Genomic DNA, 17,429 nt, shown 5'->3' with positions numbered 1-17,429 from the left:
CGAATCTCATTGGATTAGCCCCTGCCCATGGAATGGGGGCTGGAATTAGATGGTCTTTAATGTCCTGTCTAATGCAAAGCATTCTATGGTTCTAAGATCCTGGAGGCCTACAATTCCTAGAATCATAGAACCATTAAGGTTGGAAAAGACCTCCAAATCATCTGGTCCAACTGTCCCCCAACCGCCTATATTACCCTCTAAACAAAGTCCCTAAGCACCAAGGTTTCTTAAACATCCCCATGCATGGTGACTCCACCACCTCCCTGAGTAACCTGTTCCAAAGCCTAACCAAAATGGTCAAAGATCAGGGTGGATGGGACCTTGAGCAACCCGGTGTAGCGAAAGGTGCTCCTGCCCATGGCAGGGGGGTTGGGACTAGATGGTCTTTAAGGTCCATTCAGACCCAAAGGATTCTAGGATACAATGATCCTACAGGACAACAATTGGTTGTGTAGCTTATGTACACAGAGGGATTTCAGTTTCTGTGAAAAAGTTTCCTCCCGCTTAATATCAACAAACGTTTGGAAGAGATGGGATGCAGCCTCCCTGTCACTTTGTGGGTGTCTGATCTCATAATGGGACAAGAAATTAGTACTCTCACACCAAACCCTTCTCTGGAATTAGGGGAAAACACACTCCTGGAAATAAGTGATCATCCCCAGCTGAAAGAAAAAAAAATAAAACAGATTGCACCAGTCTGTTTCAAAGTTGATTCCCCTGGAGGCCTTGTCAAGAGCTCCCTGTGCTGCTTAGCTGGGCTGGGCTCCTGGGCCCAAGGGGAGCTCCTGGCAAGTGGGCAGCACTGCAAAGTGACAGCTCTGCCCAGGAGCAGCTCCTCTGCAGAGCGCAGCAGGGCTGAGGGCACTGCCTTCAGGGGACAAGGGACAAGGGTGGCTGAGAGAAGGGAGGGAGATGTTAAAGGCAGTGTGGAGGGGGGATGCTGAGAGCTTACTGCGGGAGAAATCTTCAGAGCCCTGAACAGGGTAAATCTCTGGCTGCAGGGCAACACTGCTTTTGTTTGTGGTGCCTCCACATTTGCTGGCACATCCCACAGCCTATGGGATCTTTCAGGAGGACTCTACTGTCTCTACTGTATAAATGACATACTCCAGAGTAGGGTTTACCAGATGCAGCTGTCAGAAGTACAGGACATGGGGGTTGATTCATATGGGGCCGGCTGCAGGCTGTGCAGCTGGGGTGCAGGCAGGGGTAGCCTGGGCTGTGGTGAAAAGCAGGGTCCCTGCCATGCCCCAGGGGCTGTGTGCTGAGGCAGGGCCTCTGCTGCCTGCCAGGCTCAGCATTCAGCCTGCCTGGGGAGCTGCCCAGGGTGCTGCGGGGAGAAGCTGTGTGTGGTTGGAGGGCCCTCCTGGCAGGGCAGGGCATGGCAGGGACCAGGTGGTGCCTGCAGACTTCTGCCTGGGTTAGGCAGCTCCCAGCTCCATGGCACCCCCAGACCATGTCAGAGCGGACTGCTCTGACAAGGAGGAAGGTCAAGTCTGAGGCTTTCCTGAAGCTGTGCTTTCAGCTCTCTTTGGTTCATCAGGATGGGAATGGAAACAGAGCTGTACAGAGTAGAGATTTCATGTCACCCCAGATTTTATGAGGAACCTCAGAAAGGGCATTCAGTACCAAGAGCCCTTCAGAATGCAGCAGCACCACCTTCCCAATTTCATCAGGGCTTTTGTGACCTGCTGTTCAGCACTTGTACACACTGAGAGGGTGCAGGGCAGAGCTGAGCACAACAGATGGGACGGGTTCTAGGAGCACTGGCAGGGCACAGATGTGGCGACAGAGAAGCAACTCCTGGCAGGAATGGCTGCAGGCAGCAGAGATCAGCAGGGAAAGAGAGAACCGCAAAGGGAAACCCTGCTGCAGAGGACATATAGGCACCTCCTGCCATCCCCTGCAGTGCAGGTTCCGTCCTTGAGCTACCCCCCTCAGCTCTCCTCTCCCACCCAGCAGAGCCTCTGCCCTCTGGGCTGGAGGGTCCTGGGTAGCAGCTGCCTCCTGTGTAGCCAGAGCCCCAGAAGAAGGCAGATCTTCCTTTCCTGTTATGTGCCCTGTCCCAGTGCTCAGCAATGGGCTGAGAGCCACTGCTCTGCCATGGTGCTGCCTGGCAGGCAGCAGGTATGGCTTGGCAGGGCGACCCCTTTCTGCTTGCTCATCTGTCTCTCCCCTCCCCTCTTTCGGTCATGCTGCTTGTCCTTTCCCTCCACCTGTTTCAGTCTTTCTCTTCAGCTGGGGCTCTTGGGTGTGTCAGCTCCTTGGAGTGGTGGGGAGGGGGTCAGCTGAGGATCAGACACTGGTGCTCAGGAGGTGTCTGCAGGGGAACAAGGTGCCAAAGGGCCCTTCTAACCTGTGGAGCTCCTGGCAGGGCAGTCAAGAGGACTGAGAAATGATCTGGCTCTGCCTTCGCAAGTACTGATCCTTAGGGCACTTCACATCGGTTCAAAGACAAGGATGGTTACCCCTTTGAGAACATTGCACAGGTGTAGTGGGAGAAGCTAAGCCTGATGGAATGGCATCAGTATGACTCCGTGTCACAGCCCATCTTCTGAAGAATGAGCATGAAGCTACTGCACAGCCTCTCTGTACGATGGGTACAATTCACCAAGGGCACACAGCACAGTGACAGTGTTGTTTCCTCCATCCTGCCCTCTCCAGTTCTCATGCCTGGAGAGAAAGAGCAGAGGACAGGCTGAGGTGAGAACAGGCTTTGTCTCAGTGGTTACTGGCTCCGTCACTTGGTCACTGAAGAAGGTGAAGAGGAAGGACTCTACGGCTACCTGAAAAGAAGTTGTGGGGTGCTGAGGGTCAGCCTCTTTGCGCAGATAACCAGCAGTAGGACAAGGGGGAATTGCCTCAAGTTGCACCAGGGAGGTTCAGGTTGGAAATTAGGAGCAATGTTTTTCCCAGAAAGAGTGGTCAGGCATTGGAATGGCTTGCCAGGGAGGTGTTGGAGTCACCGTCCCTGGAGGTGTTTAACAAAAGCTTGGACGTAATACATAAGGCCATAGTTTAGTGGGTGATATTGGTGATAGGAGAATGGATGGGCTGGATGATGTTGGAGGTTTTTTCCAACCTTAACGATTCTATGATTATAAGTGGAAGAATCCCTCCCAGTGATCTTGTCTCAGGGGCAGATGGCCATGGGTGCCAACATAAATGCTGAATGCTGGCCTTGGAATTTAGTCCCACATGGACAAAGCTACGAATTCCCTTCTCAAATCTCAGGCCATCCACCAAAAGGAACCTCCCCAGAAGTGGGGGCCTCTCTGTGAGGAAGCCTCCAGGTTCCTCACAGTGCACTCAACCAACAGAGAGCAGATTGCTAGCTGGGTAGCTGTAACTATACCATCCTGAGATGGGGAGAATGAAAGTGGGTGTGCAAAGGGTCTGTGAGAAATGAAGTAGGTTTTTCTCAAAAACCCTGTCTTAATTGTCTATGTCTTTTCCTACATGGACAGCCAACCATGCCCAGAGGCAGAAAATGTCCAACAGCAGCTTCCCCACAGAATTCCTCCTCCTGCCATTCTCAGACACGCGTGAGCTGCAGTTCCTGCACTTCGGGCTCTTCCTGGGCATCTACCTGGCTGCCCTCCTGGGCAACGGACTCATCATCACAGCCATAGCCTGCAACCACCACCTCCACACCCCCATGTACTTCTTCTTCCTCAACCTCTCTCTCATTGACCTGGGCACTATTACCACCACTGTTCCCAAAGCCATGGCCAACTCCCTGTGGGACATCAGGACGATCTCCTATGCAGGTTGTGCTACCCAGCTTTTTATGTTTGCCATCTTTCTCACAGCAGAGTTTTCTCTCCTTACTATCATGGCCTACGACCGCTACGTTGCTATCTGCAAACCCCTGCACTATGGGACAACAATGACCAGCAGAACTTGTGTCAACATGGCAGCAGCTGCCTGGGGCAGTGGTGTTCTCAATGCTGTGCTGCACACTGCCAATACCTTTTCTCTGCCCCTCTGCTAAGGCAATGCCCTGGACCAGTTCTTCTGTGAAATTCCCCAGATCCTCAAGCTCTCCTGCACTGATGCCTATCTCCAGGAAATTGGGCTTCTTCTGGTTAGTGCTGTTTTATCATTTGGGTGTTTTGTTTTCCTTGTGCTGTCCTATGTGCAGATCTTCAGGTCAGTGCTGAGGATCCCCTTGGAGCAGGGCAGGCACAAAACCTTTTCCACATGCCTCCCTCACCTGGCTGTTGTCTGCCTGTTTCTCAGCACTGCTATATTTACCTACCTGAAGCCCCCCTCCATCTCTTTGCCATCTCTCGACCTTTTGCTGGCAGTGCTGTACTCGGTTGTGCCTCCAGCAGTGAACCCCCTCATCTACAGCATGAAGAACAAGGAGCTCAAGGTTGCAGTTAGGAAACAAATATGTGGGATATTTTTCAATACTAATAAAGATCCCTTCACCCACAAATAATGAATCCTAGTACATCCCCTTCCAGGCTTATGTTTATAACTTCCCTTCCCTTCCCTTCCCTTCCCTTCCCTTCCCTTCCCTTCCCTTCCCTTCCCTTCCCTTCCCTTCCCTTCCCTTCCCTTCCCTTCCCTTCCCTTCCCTTCCCTTCCCTTCCCTTCCCTTCCCTTCCCTTCCCTTCCCTTCCCTTCCCTTCCCTTCCCTTCCCTTCCCTTCCCTTCCCTTCCCTTCCCTTCCCTTCCCTTCCCTTCCCTTCCCTTCCCTTCCCGTCCCATTTCCTTTCCTTTTTTATTGTCATTATGACTGTTTGTGTTCATTACATTCCTACATAAATATTTTAATTCCCCCCATTGCTATGAATGAATGAAATTGTTCTGTCTCATATGGAGGCTGTATAAATGTGCAACAACCCTTTAAGTGAATCAGTGAAGACTTTCTCATAGCATCTGTGAAATAAAATGTAATCACACAAGTTCAATGCAAGGCCTCGTGCACCACAGCCCCTCGCTTTGCAGAGCAGCACTGCCAGCTAAGTGGCTATGGGCAGCATGGGCAGGGGCTTCAGGAATGGCTGCTCAGGCCAGCCCAGATGTGCTGGGCTGGGGCAAGGCTGTGTGGGACATGGGGTGTACTGGGAGCAGAGCAGTGTGCTGAGTGTGTGCAGTGGTGCTGCCTGAGGATCTCCAGGGCCAAGCTGGGGGTGGCGGTGGAGGGGAGTGTCAGGGCATCTCCTGCAGCAAGGACACTGCCACTGACCTCATGTGTTTCATGGGCTGGGCTGGGAAGAGGCCTCCTGAGAACAACAGCTCCTTGTAGCACTGTGGGTGCTGGCGGTGAGGTCACTTCTGTCCCAGAACCTGTCTGGCCAACAGCACGGAGGCAGAGCCTCTGAGGTCATAAAGGCCTTCAGAAAGCTGCCCCCAACAGGGTGATGTATCTTGTGAGGACAGGGGAAAGGTGGGTGAATAAAGGTGGGAAATCTGGTGGAGAAAAGAGGGACTTGGCTAACAGAAAGGAAAGATATGGAAGAGGTGAGAGGGGTTCGGGCAAGGCTGTGTTGTTGCAACACTTACTAGGAAAACATCCATGTCAAGCCCTGGCAATATTTCTAAGCAGTAACTGTAAGCCCTACCCCTACATCTAAATGCTATCCCTCTTTCTGCAAGGAATCCACTACTCTTACCCCGAACCTCAAACCTCACCTGGCATGGGTTAGTAAATCCTAAATCCATAAGGCCTTACCATACACTCAACTCATTTCTCACCGTATTCCTCAGCCTTTCATCCCTAGCATTGAATTCCAGCCTTAACATGATTCCTCAACAGAGCCCTGAAGAAAATCCCAACAAATAACAGTCTCTACACTACACACAGACAGAAACCAAAGCAGTAAACACAGGCCTCCCTCTAATACTCTGCCCAACCACTAACCCTGGAAGGCAAGATCTAATCCCTAAACCCTAACCTGAACACCTAAGCCCCAAATCCTGCATTCCTGTGGTCTAGACACCTAACTGAAGCAGTTTGACCTCATGAGGCTGGGCAGGGCTTGAGAGGTCATGCAACAATCCCTTGGTCTTGGAGGAGGCAGGTGAGATGACATGGATGTGGTCAGGTCACAGGACTCAAGGAGGCAATGGGTGGGGATGTTCTGCTGAGATCAGCTGTGATTCAGGGCCTGAGGAGGCAGCAGGAGGCCCATGGCTGTGCAGGTGTGTTTTGGGGCATATTCTCAAAGCTTGTTTGACTATTACTTGAATTCTACAGGCTGGAAATACTGCACTGAGTACTTTGGGAAACTTTCCAGCCCAGATCAGGGTAATCATATGCCCTGAGACAAGCTCCAGTGTCTCTGCAGAGGCCCCTTGGTCCTGGAATGTCCAAGGTGTGTGTCACCCAATGTGTCCTGTAGGGAAATGCACAGGTGTGCAGAGGTGGCCTGTGGAAGTGCAGTCCCTGTTGCTCTGGGATATGTGTGGGTGTGTTGGGTATGGTACAAACACCTGGGATGGTTTCTAACCTCAACCCCTGCCAAAACCCTCCTTGTTTTATCTCATCCATGGAGGGAAGAGCCAAAAAAAACCTCAGAGCAGTTCTCCCAGGGTTTGCCTCTGCTAGCAGGCCTTGATGTGCCTTGCCATTGCCAGCTCATGGGTCTGCTGCTGCTTGTCTGGGCTCTGTTTTTACTTTGTGGGTGGGAGGTTGTATTGGACTTACTTATTGGTTTTGTATCAGGGACAGCTGCAGGGCTGGTGTCTGTGAGGAGAGTCCAGAAGCTGCCGCTTCTTAGACAAGAGCCACTTCCAGCTGGCTCTAAAGGGGACATGCTGCTGGCCAAACTCAGCCAATGAGTAATGCTGTTTGTACATCTGTGAGAGCTTTTTAAAGAAAGGGGTTGAAAATGACATGAGGGAATAGCTGGGAGAGAAGATTGAGAAACTGTGAGAGAAAACAACCCTGCAGACACCAAGGTCAGTGAAGAAAGAGGGTAAGGTGCTGCTCCAGGTGCTGGAGAAGATGTTCCCCTGTGGTGCACCATGTTGGAGCAGATCTCCACACTGCAGCTGATGGAAGACCCCATGTGGGAGCAGGTGGATGTGGCCTGAAGGAGGCTGCAGCCCTTGGAGAGCCCCTGCAAGAGAAGACTGTGTCAGAACTGTGGAGAGGAGCCCAGCTCTAGACAGTCCCTCACGTTCGGGACTTTCTTTTGAGGAGAAACTTATATCAGCCATCTGACAGATGTTGCACAGGCAAGGACACGACTCAGGATGGCATCACCCTTCAAGAAGGAATTTCCTTTGGGATTCCCTCAAAAGATAGAATTCCTGTCTGTGTCACAGCTTGAGTCACTGCACTGTGAATGCTGACCGAGGTCCCACCATGACAGATGCAACCTCATGCTTCCCCGCAGCCACCCCTCCAGTATTCCTGAACTACCATTGACAATGCAGACTCAAGCAAACAGAGACAAAAGGGAATGCAAGAATGCCAGTGCTGTACAAACTCAACAACAATGATACGTGCTAGCAAGTAACTGGAACACGAGCTGAGCACCAGCTCATCACAAGCACCAGCTTCATGCTTACTTGGTTTGAAAGGACTGAGCACAGGGCATCACAAAAAGCCTAATAGCAGGAGCTACATCTTCTCAGTGTGGACTCAGCAGCAGCAAGCTCTGCAGAATGACAACCCATCCATCTGCTCATGGCTTGGACAAGAGTACAGTTTGCTGGCTGAAGAACTGTCTGGATGGCCATGCTCAAAGAGTCTGAGTGAAGAGAGATCAATCCAGTTGGTGGATGGTCGTGGGTGGCATTCCCCAGACCTCTGTACTGGGTCCAGCTTTGTTTACTATTTTGATGGATGATCTGACTGAGAGGATCAAGCACACCCTTAGTACATTTGCAGATGATAAAAAATTAGTTGGGACAGTTGATCTTCTTGAGGAAGGAAAGCTTTTCAGAGGCATCTGGAAAGGCTAGGTTGATGAACTGAGTGCAATCACATGACATTCAACAATGATTAAGTGCCAGCTCCTGCACTTGGATCATAACAATCCCATGCAGCATAGGCTTGGGGAAGAGTGGCTGGACAGATGCCAACAGAAAAGCACCTGGGAATTTTGGTCAACAGCCAGCTGAGCATGAGCACCCACCCCCTGTCATGGGCAGGGACTCTGACATCTTCCAATAGATCATCTGTGCTTACGAGGTCACTGTCAGCTGAAGATCTGATAGGCCATGAGCAGGCCCATGGCAGGTGAATATTCCAGTGATGCCAGTGGTGCCTGAGTAGCTGACAGGCCGAGAGAAAACATGGCCTGTGCTAGATGCTGGGAGGACCCTGGTGCCTGAGAAGCCAGGAGGCCAGGAATAAGCACATGGCTTGTGTGGGTCTGTGGGGAGGACATTGGTGATCAAGTAGCTGATAGGTCAGGGCAAGGCCCATGCATTGTACCTGTGAGACCACTGGTGCTTGAGGAGCTGTCAGACCAAGAATTGTGTAGGTGTTTGTGAGGTCATTGCTGTCTGAATGCAGGCCAGGAACAGGCCCATGGCACGTGAAGATGCTATGGCATCACCTGGAGCTGGGTTGAACTGAATTTTGAAATATCCTGCTCTGGAAATAATTGAAGATCAGTGAGACCAACTTCAGCCATGAGAATAAAATTAAATTATATGTATCTAAAAAACTATAAGAGATTTATATCAAAAATATAAAAAATATATGTTTATATTTATAAGTATATATATATTAAACACTATATGTATGATATGTATAAAAAATCATAACATAATATTTAATACAATATAATATATATTATTTAAATAACATAAAAACTAAAAATATATATTTTATAGTATTATATTATATAATATATAATAATAGTATATATAATAATATATTATATTATATTATATTATATTATATTATATTATATTATATTATATTATATATTTTATTATTAAATTATTTATAAATTTTATAATTAATTATATACTATATAATATATTATATAGTATTATATATATTATTAAACATATACTATATAATATATATTATATTCTATATATATACTATATAGTATATATATATATACTATACTAGTATATAGTATATAATATGTAATATAAAGTATATAGTATATAATATGTAATATAAAGTATATAGTATATAGTATATAATATATAATATGTAATAACATAGCACAACGTAACAATAAATATAATGTATTATAATACAATATGATATGATATGATATATTAGTAAAGTATATATTTTTATATGTGTTTATTATATATATATTTATTTATAATTATATATATACATATATATACATATATATACATATATATGCATATATATATACATATATATATATACATATATATACATATATATGAAACTGTACATCTGAGAGCATTGTCCCAACACTTCTTGGACTCTGCCAGGCTTGGAGCTGTGGGGAGACTGGGAGGCACCGCAGGGCCATGCCTGGGCACGGGGCCAGGAGGAAACCACCGTCTTCCTGCCCGGGCGCCATGTCACGTGGGCTGCGGTTGGTGCACCTGCAGTGGCAGGCAGGCTCCAGCTCCCGACCCGCCGCGGGGAATAACGGCCCCTGGGTGACACGCTGAGAGCCAGGGAGACGCCTGAGGCTCTGGGCTGCAGCTCTGCTGCCAGGGCAGGCCCTGGACCAGCTCTGGCTGCTGCCGGGACCCCACAGGAGGCTCCCTGGGGAGGGACGGGACAGCCAGCACCCCCATCATGGGGCTCTGGCCCTGCCCAAGGGCCTTTCCCAGCTGCTGCTGCCAGCAGAGCAGGGGTTGTAGCAGGGGCAGGGACTGGTCCCTTCCCAGCCTGACACAGCCCTGCTGCAGGACCAGACCTGAGGATCCCATGGCGCAGGGCTGTCCGGACAATCGCACCTTGGGCTCTTGGATGCTACAGCTCAGGAGATGCTCTGTGCTCCCACAGCAGGCTGCAAGGGGTGTCAGAGCCATCTGCCCCCACACCCAGCCCTACCCCACGATGATGTCCCACCGCAGTGACGTGAGAGCCGCAGTGGAGCTGTCCCTCATATATGGTCATGAAGAGCGCTGGAGAAGTTCATTGGAGAGCTGGGCTGCGTCGGAGGGGAGATAAGTGCCGATAACGTCTAAAAAGGTGCCTGCTGCTTCGATTGGCTCCTCCTGCAGCTGGGACAGCATCTGCACAGATATATTGCCCTCCCACCACATCCAGTGCCCCGTTGGTCCCCAGGAGCTCCAGCAGCAGGGCCGTGCTGTCAGGACAGGAGCCTCAGGATGGGGACAGAGGGACTCCTGTCCCCTTGGGTGCTGTGTCTGCTCCTCTGGATGCAGCCTTGCAGAGGTAAGTGCCAGCTTCTCTGTTCCACAGCCTTGGGACTGTGGGCAGCAGTGGGGTCATTGGGATCTCTCTGGGAGTGGGGTTGTTTTCAGGAACCACTGGTATGAGAGGCAGAAGGTGCTCAGTCTCTCAGCTCTGTTCTTTAATCTGTGCCTGTCTGGGTGGGAGGGGGTAATCCATTTTCATATCTCTTATGTTTTTGGCAGCCCAAGCCTGACTTCATTTCTAGACACCTTGTCCTTGGGTACCTTTCTGGGACCCCTTGTTCCCCACTACTGTGCCTCTGGATCTAGAGGAGTCCCAGACAGTGAGGGTGGTTCTCACTGAGCTCCAGGGCACAGCCAATGTCTGGGATGTCCCAGAGGGGTTGTGTGCTGTTCCCTGCCCCTGGGATCTGGTGAAACACGGACTCCAGAAGGGCAGGTTGTGTCCCATTAACTGAAGGGGACTGAGGCATCTGCACCGAGAGGTGCTCTTCTTGGTGGCCCTGGTCAAGCACAGGGGCCAGTCTGACAGCAGGGATTAGGAAGGAATGTGGGCTGTTGGTATCCTTGCCGTCAACCCAGACAGTGGGTTTGGGAGGTGCCTGTGGCAGACAATGGGCAATGGAAGCTGCTCAGGGGCATGGGTCTGTTTGGGGCACACTGGGAAGGGGAGGAGTGGGAGCCCCGTACAGGGCTGGGGGCTGTGTGGGGGTGGGCATGAGTGGGGGCAGTGGTCCACTGGGGTGGGAAGAGGTGATGAGGGCTGTGGGGCAGCAAATGGCCCAGGAGGGCTAGAGCTGGGTACCCCCAGCCCAGTGTAGCCCATGGGGAGAGGAGGAACCCCCCGCTGCCCCTGAGACAGCCTATGGGGACAGGGATCCCACCCTGGGAACTGGGAGTCTGCCTGGGGAGGGGGTCCTCACGGACACGCAATGTGGGGCTCAAAACTCTCCTGACCCTTCCTGTGTTGGTGTTTGAAGGGGCTGCGGAGGTGAGGCTGGCTGATGGCGGCAGTCGCTGTGCTGGGAGAGTGGAGGTGAAACACCGGGGTCAGTGGGGGACCGTGTGCAGTGACCGCTGGGACAAGTCCGATGCTGCAGTGGTTTGTAGGCAGCTGGGCTGTGGGGTTGCTCTCGAAGTTCCTCGATATGCACACTTTGGACCAGGATCTGGTTCCATTTGGATGGATAATGTTCAGTGTAATGGCATGGAGTCTGCCCTGTCTGACTGCACACACAACGGATGGGGTCAAACAAACTGCCCTCACAGATGGGATGCTGGAGTGACATGCTCAGGTAAGGACTGAACTTGTTCCCTACCTCTGGGACGAGCACACTTCTAAAGGACCTGGCTGTGACCTCAGGAAGCAACAAGTGCACACCAGAACATGGCTCTGTGTGTCAAGTTGCACTCTGAGCTGGGTCTGTCACTGCTGGTGTCCCTTGTCCCTGGGGAAAGCCCAGCACACTGAACCTGACCCTGAAGCTGGAGCAGCCAAGCCTGGGGAGGTGCCTGGCGCTGGGAGAGGAAAGCCTCCACCCTCCAGCTCTGCCAGCCACCAGCAGCCTCAGGGAAGGGCAATGGCCCAGGACTTATGGGTTGTACCCCCAGTAGTCCAAGAGAACAAGTGGCTGGGGGCTGGGAGAGAGGGCAGATCATGGGTACTGGGCTGGATTCTGAGGAGCAGCAGGGGGGCCCTGACCTCTTTGTGCCATCAGCACCCACTGAGAGCTGCTGGGCTGGCCGTGGGGCTCTGCATGTGGCCACCTCAGGGATAAGGTGGGAGGTGGGCATGGAAGTGCCAGAGGGCTCTGGGAACTCACAGGTCTCCTTGGTTGCTCCAGGATTTGTCCGGCTGGTCGGAGGGGACAGCCCCTGCTCTGGAAGTGTGGAGGTCTACGACAGGGACCAGTGGAAAGCTGTCTGTCACTCCCACTTTGGTGCCAAAGCTGCCGAGGTGCTGTGCAGGGAGCTGCAGTGTGGCACAGCCCTGTCTGTCCATGGGGCAGCTCAGCTGGGAGAAGGGGCCAGTCCTGTCTGGGACAGAGAGCTGCAGTGTGTGGGGAATGAATCCACAATCTTCTTCTGCTCCTGGGGGGCCTCCAAGGACAAGGCCTGCACCCACAGCAATGGCACTCATGTCACCTGCACACGTAAGGACTAGGGGAGGGATGATGTCCACGGGGGCTGTGGTGGGGGCATGAGAGCAGGGTGGGCACTGGGCTGTGCTGGGTGGGGGACAGGTGGGGTGAGGTGGTGGTCTGCAGCCCTAAAATTAGAGTGCTGCAGGAGGAGAAAGGCATGTTGTCCCTTTGGCCTCTCCTGCAGCTCCTGTGGGAGCAAGAGCACAAATGTGGCCTCTCTCACCCTCCTTTGTCCCCAGAGTACACAGGATTCAGGCTGGTGAACGGCAGCACAGCGTGTGAGGGCAGGGTGGAGGTCGAGGTGCTGGGGACGTGGGGGACCCTCTGTGCCTCCCGCTGGGACCTCTCGGATGCCCACGTTCTCTGTCGGCACCTCGGCTGTGGCTTTGCTGAGTCCATTCCTGGAGGAGGGCATTTTGGGAGAGGAACAGGCCCCGTCTGGAGAGACCCGTTCCACTGTGACGGGACTGAAGCCCACCTGGGGCAGTGCCCGGTGACTGCCCTGGGGGCCTCGCCGTGCTCCCAGGAGAACGCTGCTGCTGTCATTTGCTCAGGTGAGTGCTGGGCAGTACTGCAAAGTCCATTTGCCCCTGGTGTGTGACACGGCCACCCACAGCTGGGGACCCCACGGCAGCACCAGGCTGAATTTCTCCTCTCACCAGGCCCGGCTCACCACATGTCTGTACGGTTGGTGGGCGGAGGGAGCCGGTGCGACGGGCGCGTGGAGGTCTTCCAGCACGGGACGTGGGGCAGAGTCCTGGATGAGCAGTGGGACATGCAGGAGGCCAGCGTGGTGTGCCGGCAGCTGCAGTGCGGAGAGGCAGAGGCAGCCTACACCCCCGTGAGGGCCGAGCGAGGACGAGGACCTGTGGGTCTGCGTGGGGTGCAGTGTGCAGGGCACGAGGCTGACCTGAGCCTCTGCAACACCTCCCTGCCTGAGAGCACACCGGCAGCAGGGATCATGGAGGATGTGGGGGTCGTGTGCCGGGGTGAGTGGTGCTGCACGTCCCCCAGGTGTGGGGCTGGGAGGGCAGCCAGCCCCTGACAGCCGGGGTTCTCCCTGCTGCAGGGAGCCGGCGGGTCCGGCTGGTGGACGGGGCCGGGCGCTGTGCTGGGAGAGTGGAGATCTATTACCAGGGGCGCTGGGGCACCGTCTGTGACGACGCCTGGGACCTGGCCGACGCCGCCGTCGTTTGCCGCCAGCTGGGCTGCGGAGGGGCCCTGGAGGCAGCCGGCTCTGCTCGGTTTGGGGAGGGCTCCGGGCAGATCTGGCTGGATGGCGTCAACTGCTCCGGGGCCGAAGCTGCTCTCTGGGACTGCCCTGCCGAGGCCTGGGGGCAGCACGACTGCGGGCACAAGGAGGACGCGGGAGTCGTCTGTTCAGGTCTGTGCTGGGCATGGGGCTGGGAGCTGGGGACAGTGAGTCTGGGGTGAGGGCAGAGCCAGGTAGGGCCAAGGCCATCAGTGACTGACATCTAAGGATGTCCCTGGGGCCTTTCCTCCTTCCAGAGTTCACGGCCCTGAGGCTGGAGAACAGCGACGGCTGCTCCGGGCGCCTGCAGGTTTTCTACAACGGGACGTGGGGCAGCGTTTGCTCCAACTCCATGACCACCAAGACGGTGTCACTGGTGTGCAAGGAGCTGGGCTGCGGGAATGAAGGGGACCGGGAAATATTCTTTAATTATGCCAAGCTCTATGGCACTGCATGGCTGGATTACGTGGAGTGTGGGAAGAGCAACAGCTCCTTCTGGCAGTGTCCCTCTGCTCCCTGGAATCCGCAGTCGTGTGATGACAGCCGAGAAGAGACCCACATAACATGCAATGGTAAATCTGAGCCATCAAGGCACCAGGTTCTGTTCCCCACTGGGTGTGGTTAAATGCAGAGAAGGAACCCAGAGGGGCTTTGACTTCCTGCATTAGACCCTGTTTCTACTGGTACACAAAGGTGACTTCAGCTCTCAGAGCCACCCATGTCCACCAGCAGCAGTCAACAGCCAGGCTGCTAGCAGCTCCCTGGGGGATGCAGAGGCAACTCCAGGCAAGGTCTCAGAGGAGACCATGCAGGGCTTTCAGGAGTCCCCGCTCCAGGGACAGCCTCCTGCTGCTCTGTGAACCAGGGACCTTGTGGGGTCGAGCACTTGGGTCCCCCCTGCAGTACCGTGTGTGTCCCCTGAGTGAACAGGGTTCTGCTGCTGCCCTGACCCAGGCAGCATGGGGACGTGTGAGCAGAGGTCAGCTCTGCTCTCTTCTGCACGACCCCCAGAACAACCCTTTTCAGCCCAACTTCTCTTTCCTTTGGGACATGGACAGAAAGGCCACAGGTGGCTGCATGCCCCAACTCCACCAGCTGCACAGGTAGGGAGCTGCCCCTACGCGTGCCCCCGTCACCTGGCAGGGCTGTCGCAGCTGTCCCAGTGCCATGGGACATCGCTGCCTCCCCAGACAGGGAGAAGATCCGTGCCGTGGGAGGCAAGGACGGCTGCTCGGGCAGAGTGGAGATCTGGCACCGTGGCACCTGGGGGACGCTGTGTGACAATGCCTGGGACATGCGGGACGCCGAGGTGGCATGCAGGCAGCTGGGCTGTGGCCCCGCCATCTATGCCCTGGGCCAGGCTGCTGCTGGAGAGGGGACGGGCCCCATGTGGCTGATGGAGTGCAGGGGGACGGAGTTGTCTCTGCAGGACTGCTGGGCCCAGGCAGGGGACAGCGCTGCCTGCCAGCATAAGGCAGATGCGGCTGTGCATTGCTCAGGTGAGCAGTGGGGCTGGGAGACATGGCTGGTGGCTTGGCAAGGAGCTGAATTGAGTGTATGCCCTGCTGGATCCTGGCATGGCCCTGGTGCAGGCCTGAGCAAGGTTGTCTCTGCAGAGTGGGGGGCTGGTGGTGGGTGGGGAGCAGCCTCTGTGGGGCTGGATGTGCCAGCACATCCCCTGGGCTGCCTGCACTGTCCTGTGAGCAGCCCAGAGCAGTGGTGCTGGGCCCTGTCGTTGCCACCCTGCTCAGCCCCACAGGAGGGACAATTCAGGTGGCACATGCTGGGGTCATTTGCCAGGGAGGCTGCCTGGTGCCACAGCCCCAGCCTCTCAGCCCAGCTCTCCTTCTGCTCCCCTGCAGCTGCACCCAGGACAGCAACATCCCCCCCACGAGCAGGTAAGCTGTCCTTCCCCAGGGCTGGGTCTGTCCATGTCCACGCTGTGACCGACAGCCAAGAGAAAGGGCTCCTTGCTGGGCTGTGAGACTCCCAGGAAATCAAGGGAGCTGGGAGAAGTCTGTGATGGACCCAGCAGGGTGGGAGCTGCCCCATCACCCAGCTCTGTCCCCCCCAGCCCCTGCTGCTTTTTGTGGTCAGCGTTACCTTGTCCCACCCCCAACCTCTCCCTTGCTGCCCCTGCCATGTTCCTGCCCTTGCAGATCCCCCACGGGGCCGTCCGACCACCACCAGAGAGGGACTCTCAGTGTCTGTCGTCATCTGCATCATCCTGGGGGCCCTCCTCTGCCTGCTCCTGGCCCTCCTGGCTGGGCAGGTGCGAAGTGCCAGGGCTCAGAGCAGAGGTGGGTCTTTCCCCAGTGGTCTTGGGGGGGAGATGCCTCCTGGCAGGGCTGATGGTGTTGGTGTCCTGGGGCACAGAAACAGAGCCGTGTGCTGCCTCCTGCCCCATGTGCTGCCCCACTGACTGACAGACCATGGGGCACCAACATCAAGGGGTGGAGAGAGCCCAGACCCTGAGGCATCAGTTCTGGGGTGAGAAGAGAAATGTGAGATCTGGGCTGGGTGAGACGGGGAGGATGCACTGCTGGCAGTGATCTGGGCAGCACTGGCAGGAGGAGCATGGGGCAGTGGAGTCCATCACCGTGGTGTCAGCCACCTCCCAGCAGGGCACAGGCTGTGCTATTGCTCTGTGGGGCAGAGATCGAGCAGCAAAAGTGGGTAGGAGAAATGAGGGAACTGGTGCAGGGTCTGCACTGGGACATGACCCAGGGACCAAAGGGGCACAAGGGCTGTCTCCAAATGCGAGACTGACTCTGCCCCAGACCATCTCCATGGGGATGCTGCCCTCCCTGGGGATGTGGCTGCAGTGCCAACACAACACAGTGGGGCTGTGCTGTGGGGACAGCCCTGTGCTGGCCTAGGGAACGGGGCTGCGGGAGCCCAGTGGGGTCCTGTCCCTCTCTGCCCATTCCCAGACCAGCCCTGCCTCTGTCCCCAGGCTCCGGGAGAGCTGGGGAGCCCTTCCCTGAGGCCGTGTACGAGGAGATCGCTTACAGCCTGGCGTGGGAGAAGCAGGCGAGGTTCAGTCTCTCAGGTGGGTGCAGGTAACCTGTGGGGGCACATCTGCTGTGTCCATCCTCCCTGTCCCAGATCAGGGCTGTGCCCTGCAGCTCCTGCCCATGGTCCCTGAAATGGTTGGACCATGGGGTCTGTGGGAGAGCATCCAGGTGTTGGCCCCCACGGAGGAGCTTCCTCCCCACCAGCTCTGCCCATTCCAGAGGGGACAGCCCCTCTCTGCTTCTCCCTGCACCTTATTGAGTGCCAAGGGTTAAGCAAAGGGCTGTCCCAGGGCAACTCTGGGAACCTGTCTGGGAAGTGCCTTGTCCCAAGGGAACTGGTCTCCTCCCCATGCACCCCCAGCTCTGTGGGTGCCCATCCCCAGCAGTGCTGACCACCAGTCAGGGCAGCAGGGCTCATCCCACAGCACCCACTGCAGCTCTCTGCAGCCTCCTTTTCAGAGGGGTCCCTGACCCAGCTGCAGCCCTACCCCAGACACATGAGGAGGAGCATGGTCTGGGGCCACACCCAGGGATAAGTGGTGGGGGAGGAGGGGGTAGAAGAAAGGTCTCCATGTCTCCTCCCTGCAGACAGACCAGATGGACAGCAGTGCCACCGAGTGTTATCAATCAGAGCTGGAAGCATGAAGGCTCTGCTGTGACCCTGACATCAGCAGCATGTCAGCCCTGTGTCCCCACACACCCTCCCATCCTCTGCTC

The 17,429-nt window shown here is 54.7% G+C and overlaps 2 protein-coding genes, 1 long non-coding RNA gene and 1 pseudogene across 3 annotated transcripts in view; all 4 read left to right on the top strand.

The window, feature by feature from the left end:
• LOC137847096 (scavenger receptor cysteine-rich type 1 protein M130-like) overlaps positions 1-17,429 on the top strand; it is a 60,267-nt gene that overhangs the window by 41,909 nt on the left and 929 nt on the right. The gene's annotated exons all lie outside the window — the stretch shown is intronic.
• On the top strand, positions 3,491-4,447 carry LOC137847325 (olfactory receptor 14A16-like; annotated as a pseudogene).
• On the top strand, positions 10,167-15,293 carry LOC137847324 (scavenger receptor cysteine-rich type 1 protein M130-like). Its single transcript, XM_068665610.1, has 10 exons — positions 10,167-10,318; positions 11,280-11,594; positions 12,144-12,452; positions 12,683-12,997; positions 13,106-13,432; positions 13,513-13,827; positions 13,953-14,267; positions 14,754-14,798; positions 14,886-15,169; positions 15,288-15,293. Exons 1-10 carry the CDS (start codon positions 10,252-10,254, stop codon positions 15,291-15,293), a joined length of 2,298 nt encoding a protein of 765 aa, XP_068521711.1. The 5' UTR covers positions 10,167-10,251.
• Positions 15,337-16,750, top strand: LOC137847151 (uncharacterized). Its single transcript, XR_011090816.1, has 3 exons — positions 15,337-15,593; positions 15,855-15,995; positions 16,652-16,750. It is a non-coding gene; the product is annotated as an uncharacterized lncRNA (long non-coding RNA).

This window comes from Anas acuta, chromosome W, assembly GCF_963932015.1.
Source record: "Anas acuta chromosome W, bAnaAcu1.1, whole genome shotgun sequence".
Taxonomy (NCBI): domain Eukaryota; kingdom Metazoa; phylum Chordata; class Aves; order Anseriformes; family Anatidae; genus Anas; species Anas acuta.
Note: the sequence above shows the minus strand (reverse complement) of the source record. Positions and strands in the feature narration are given on the sequence as shown.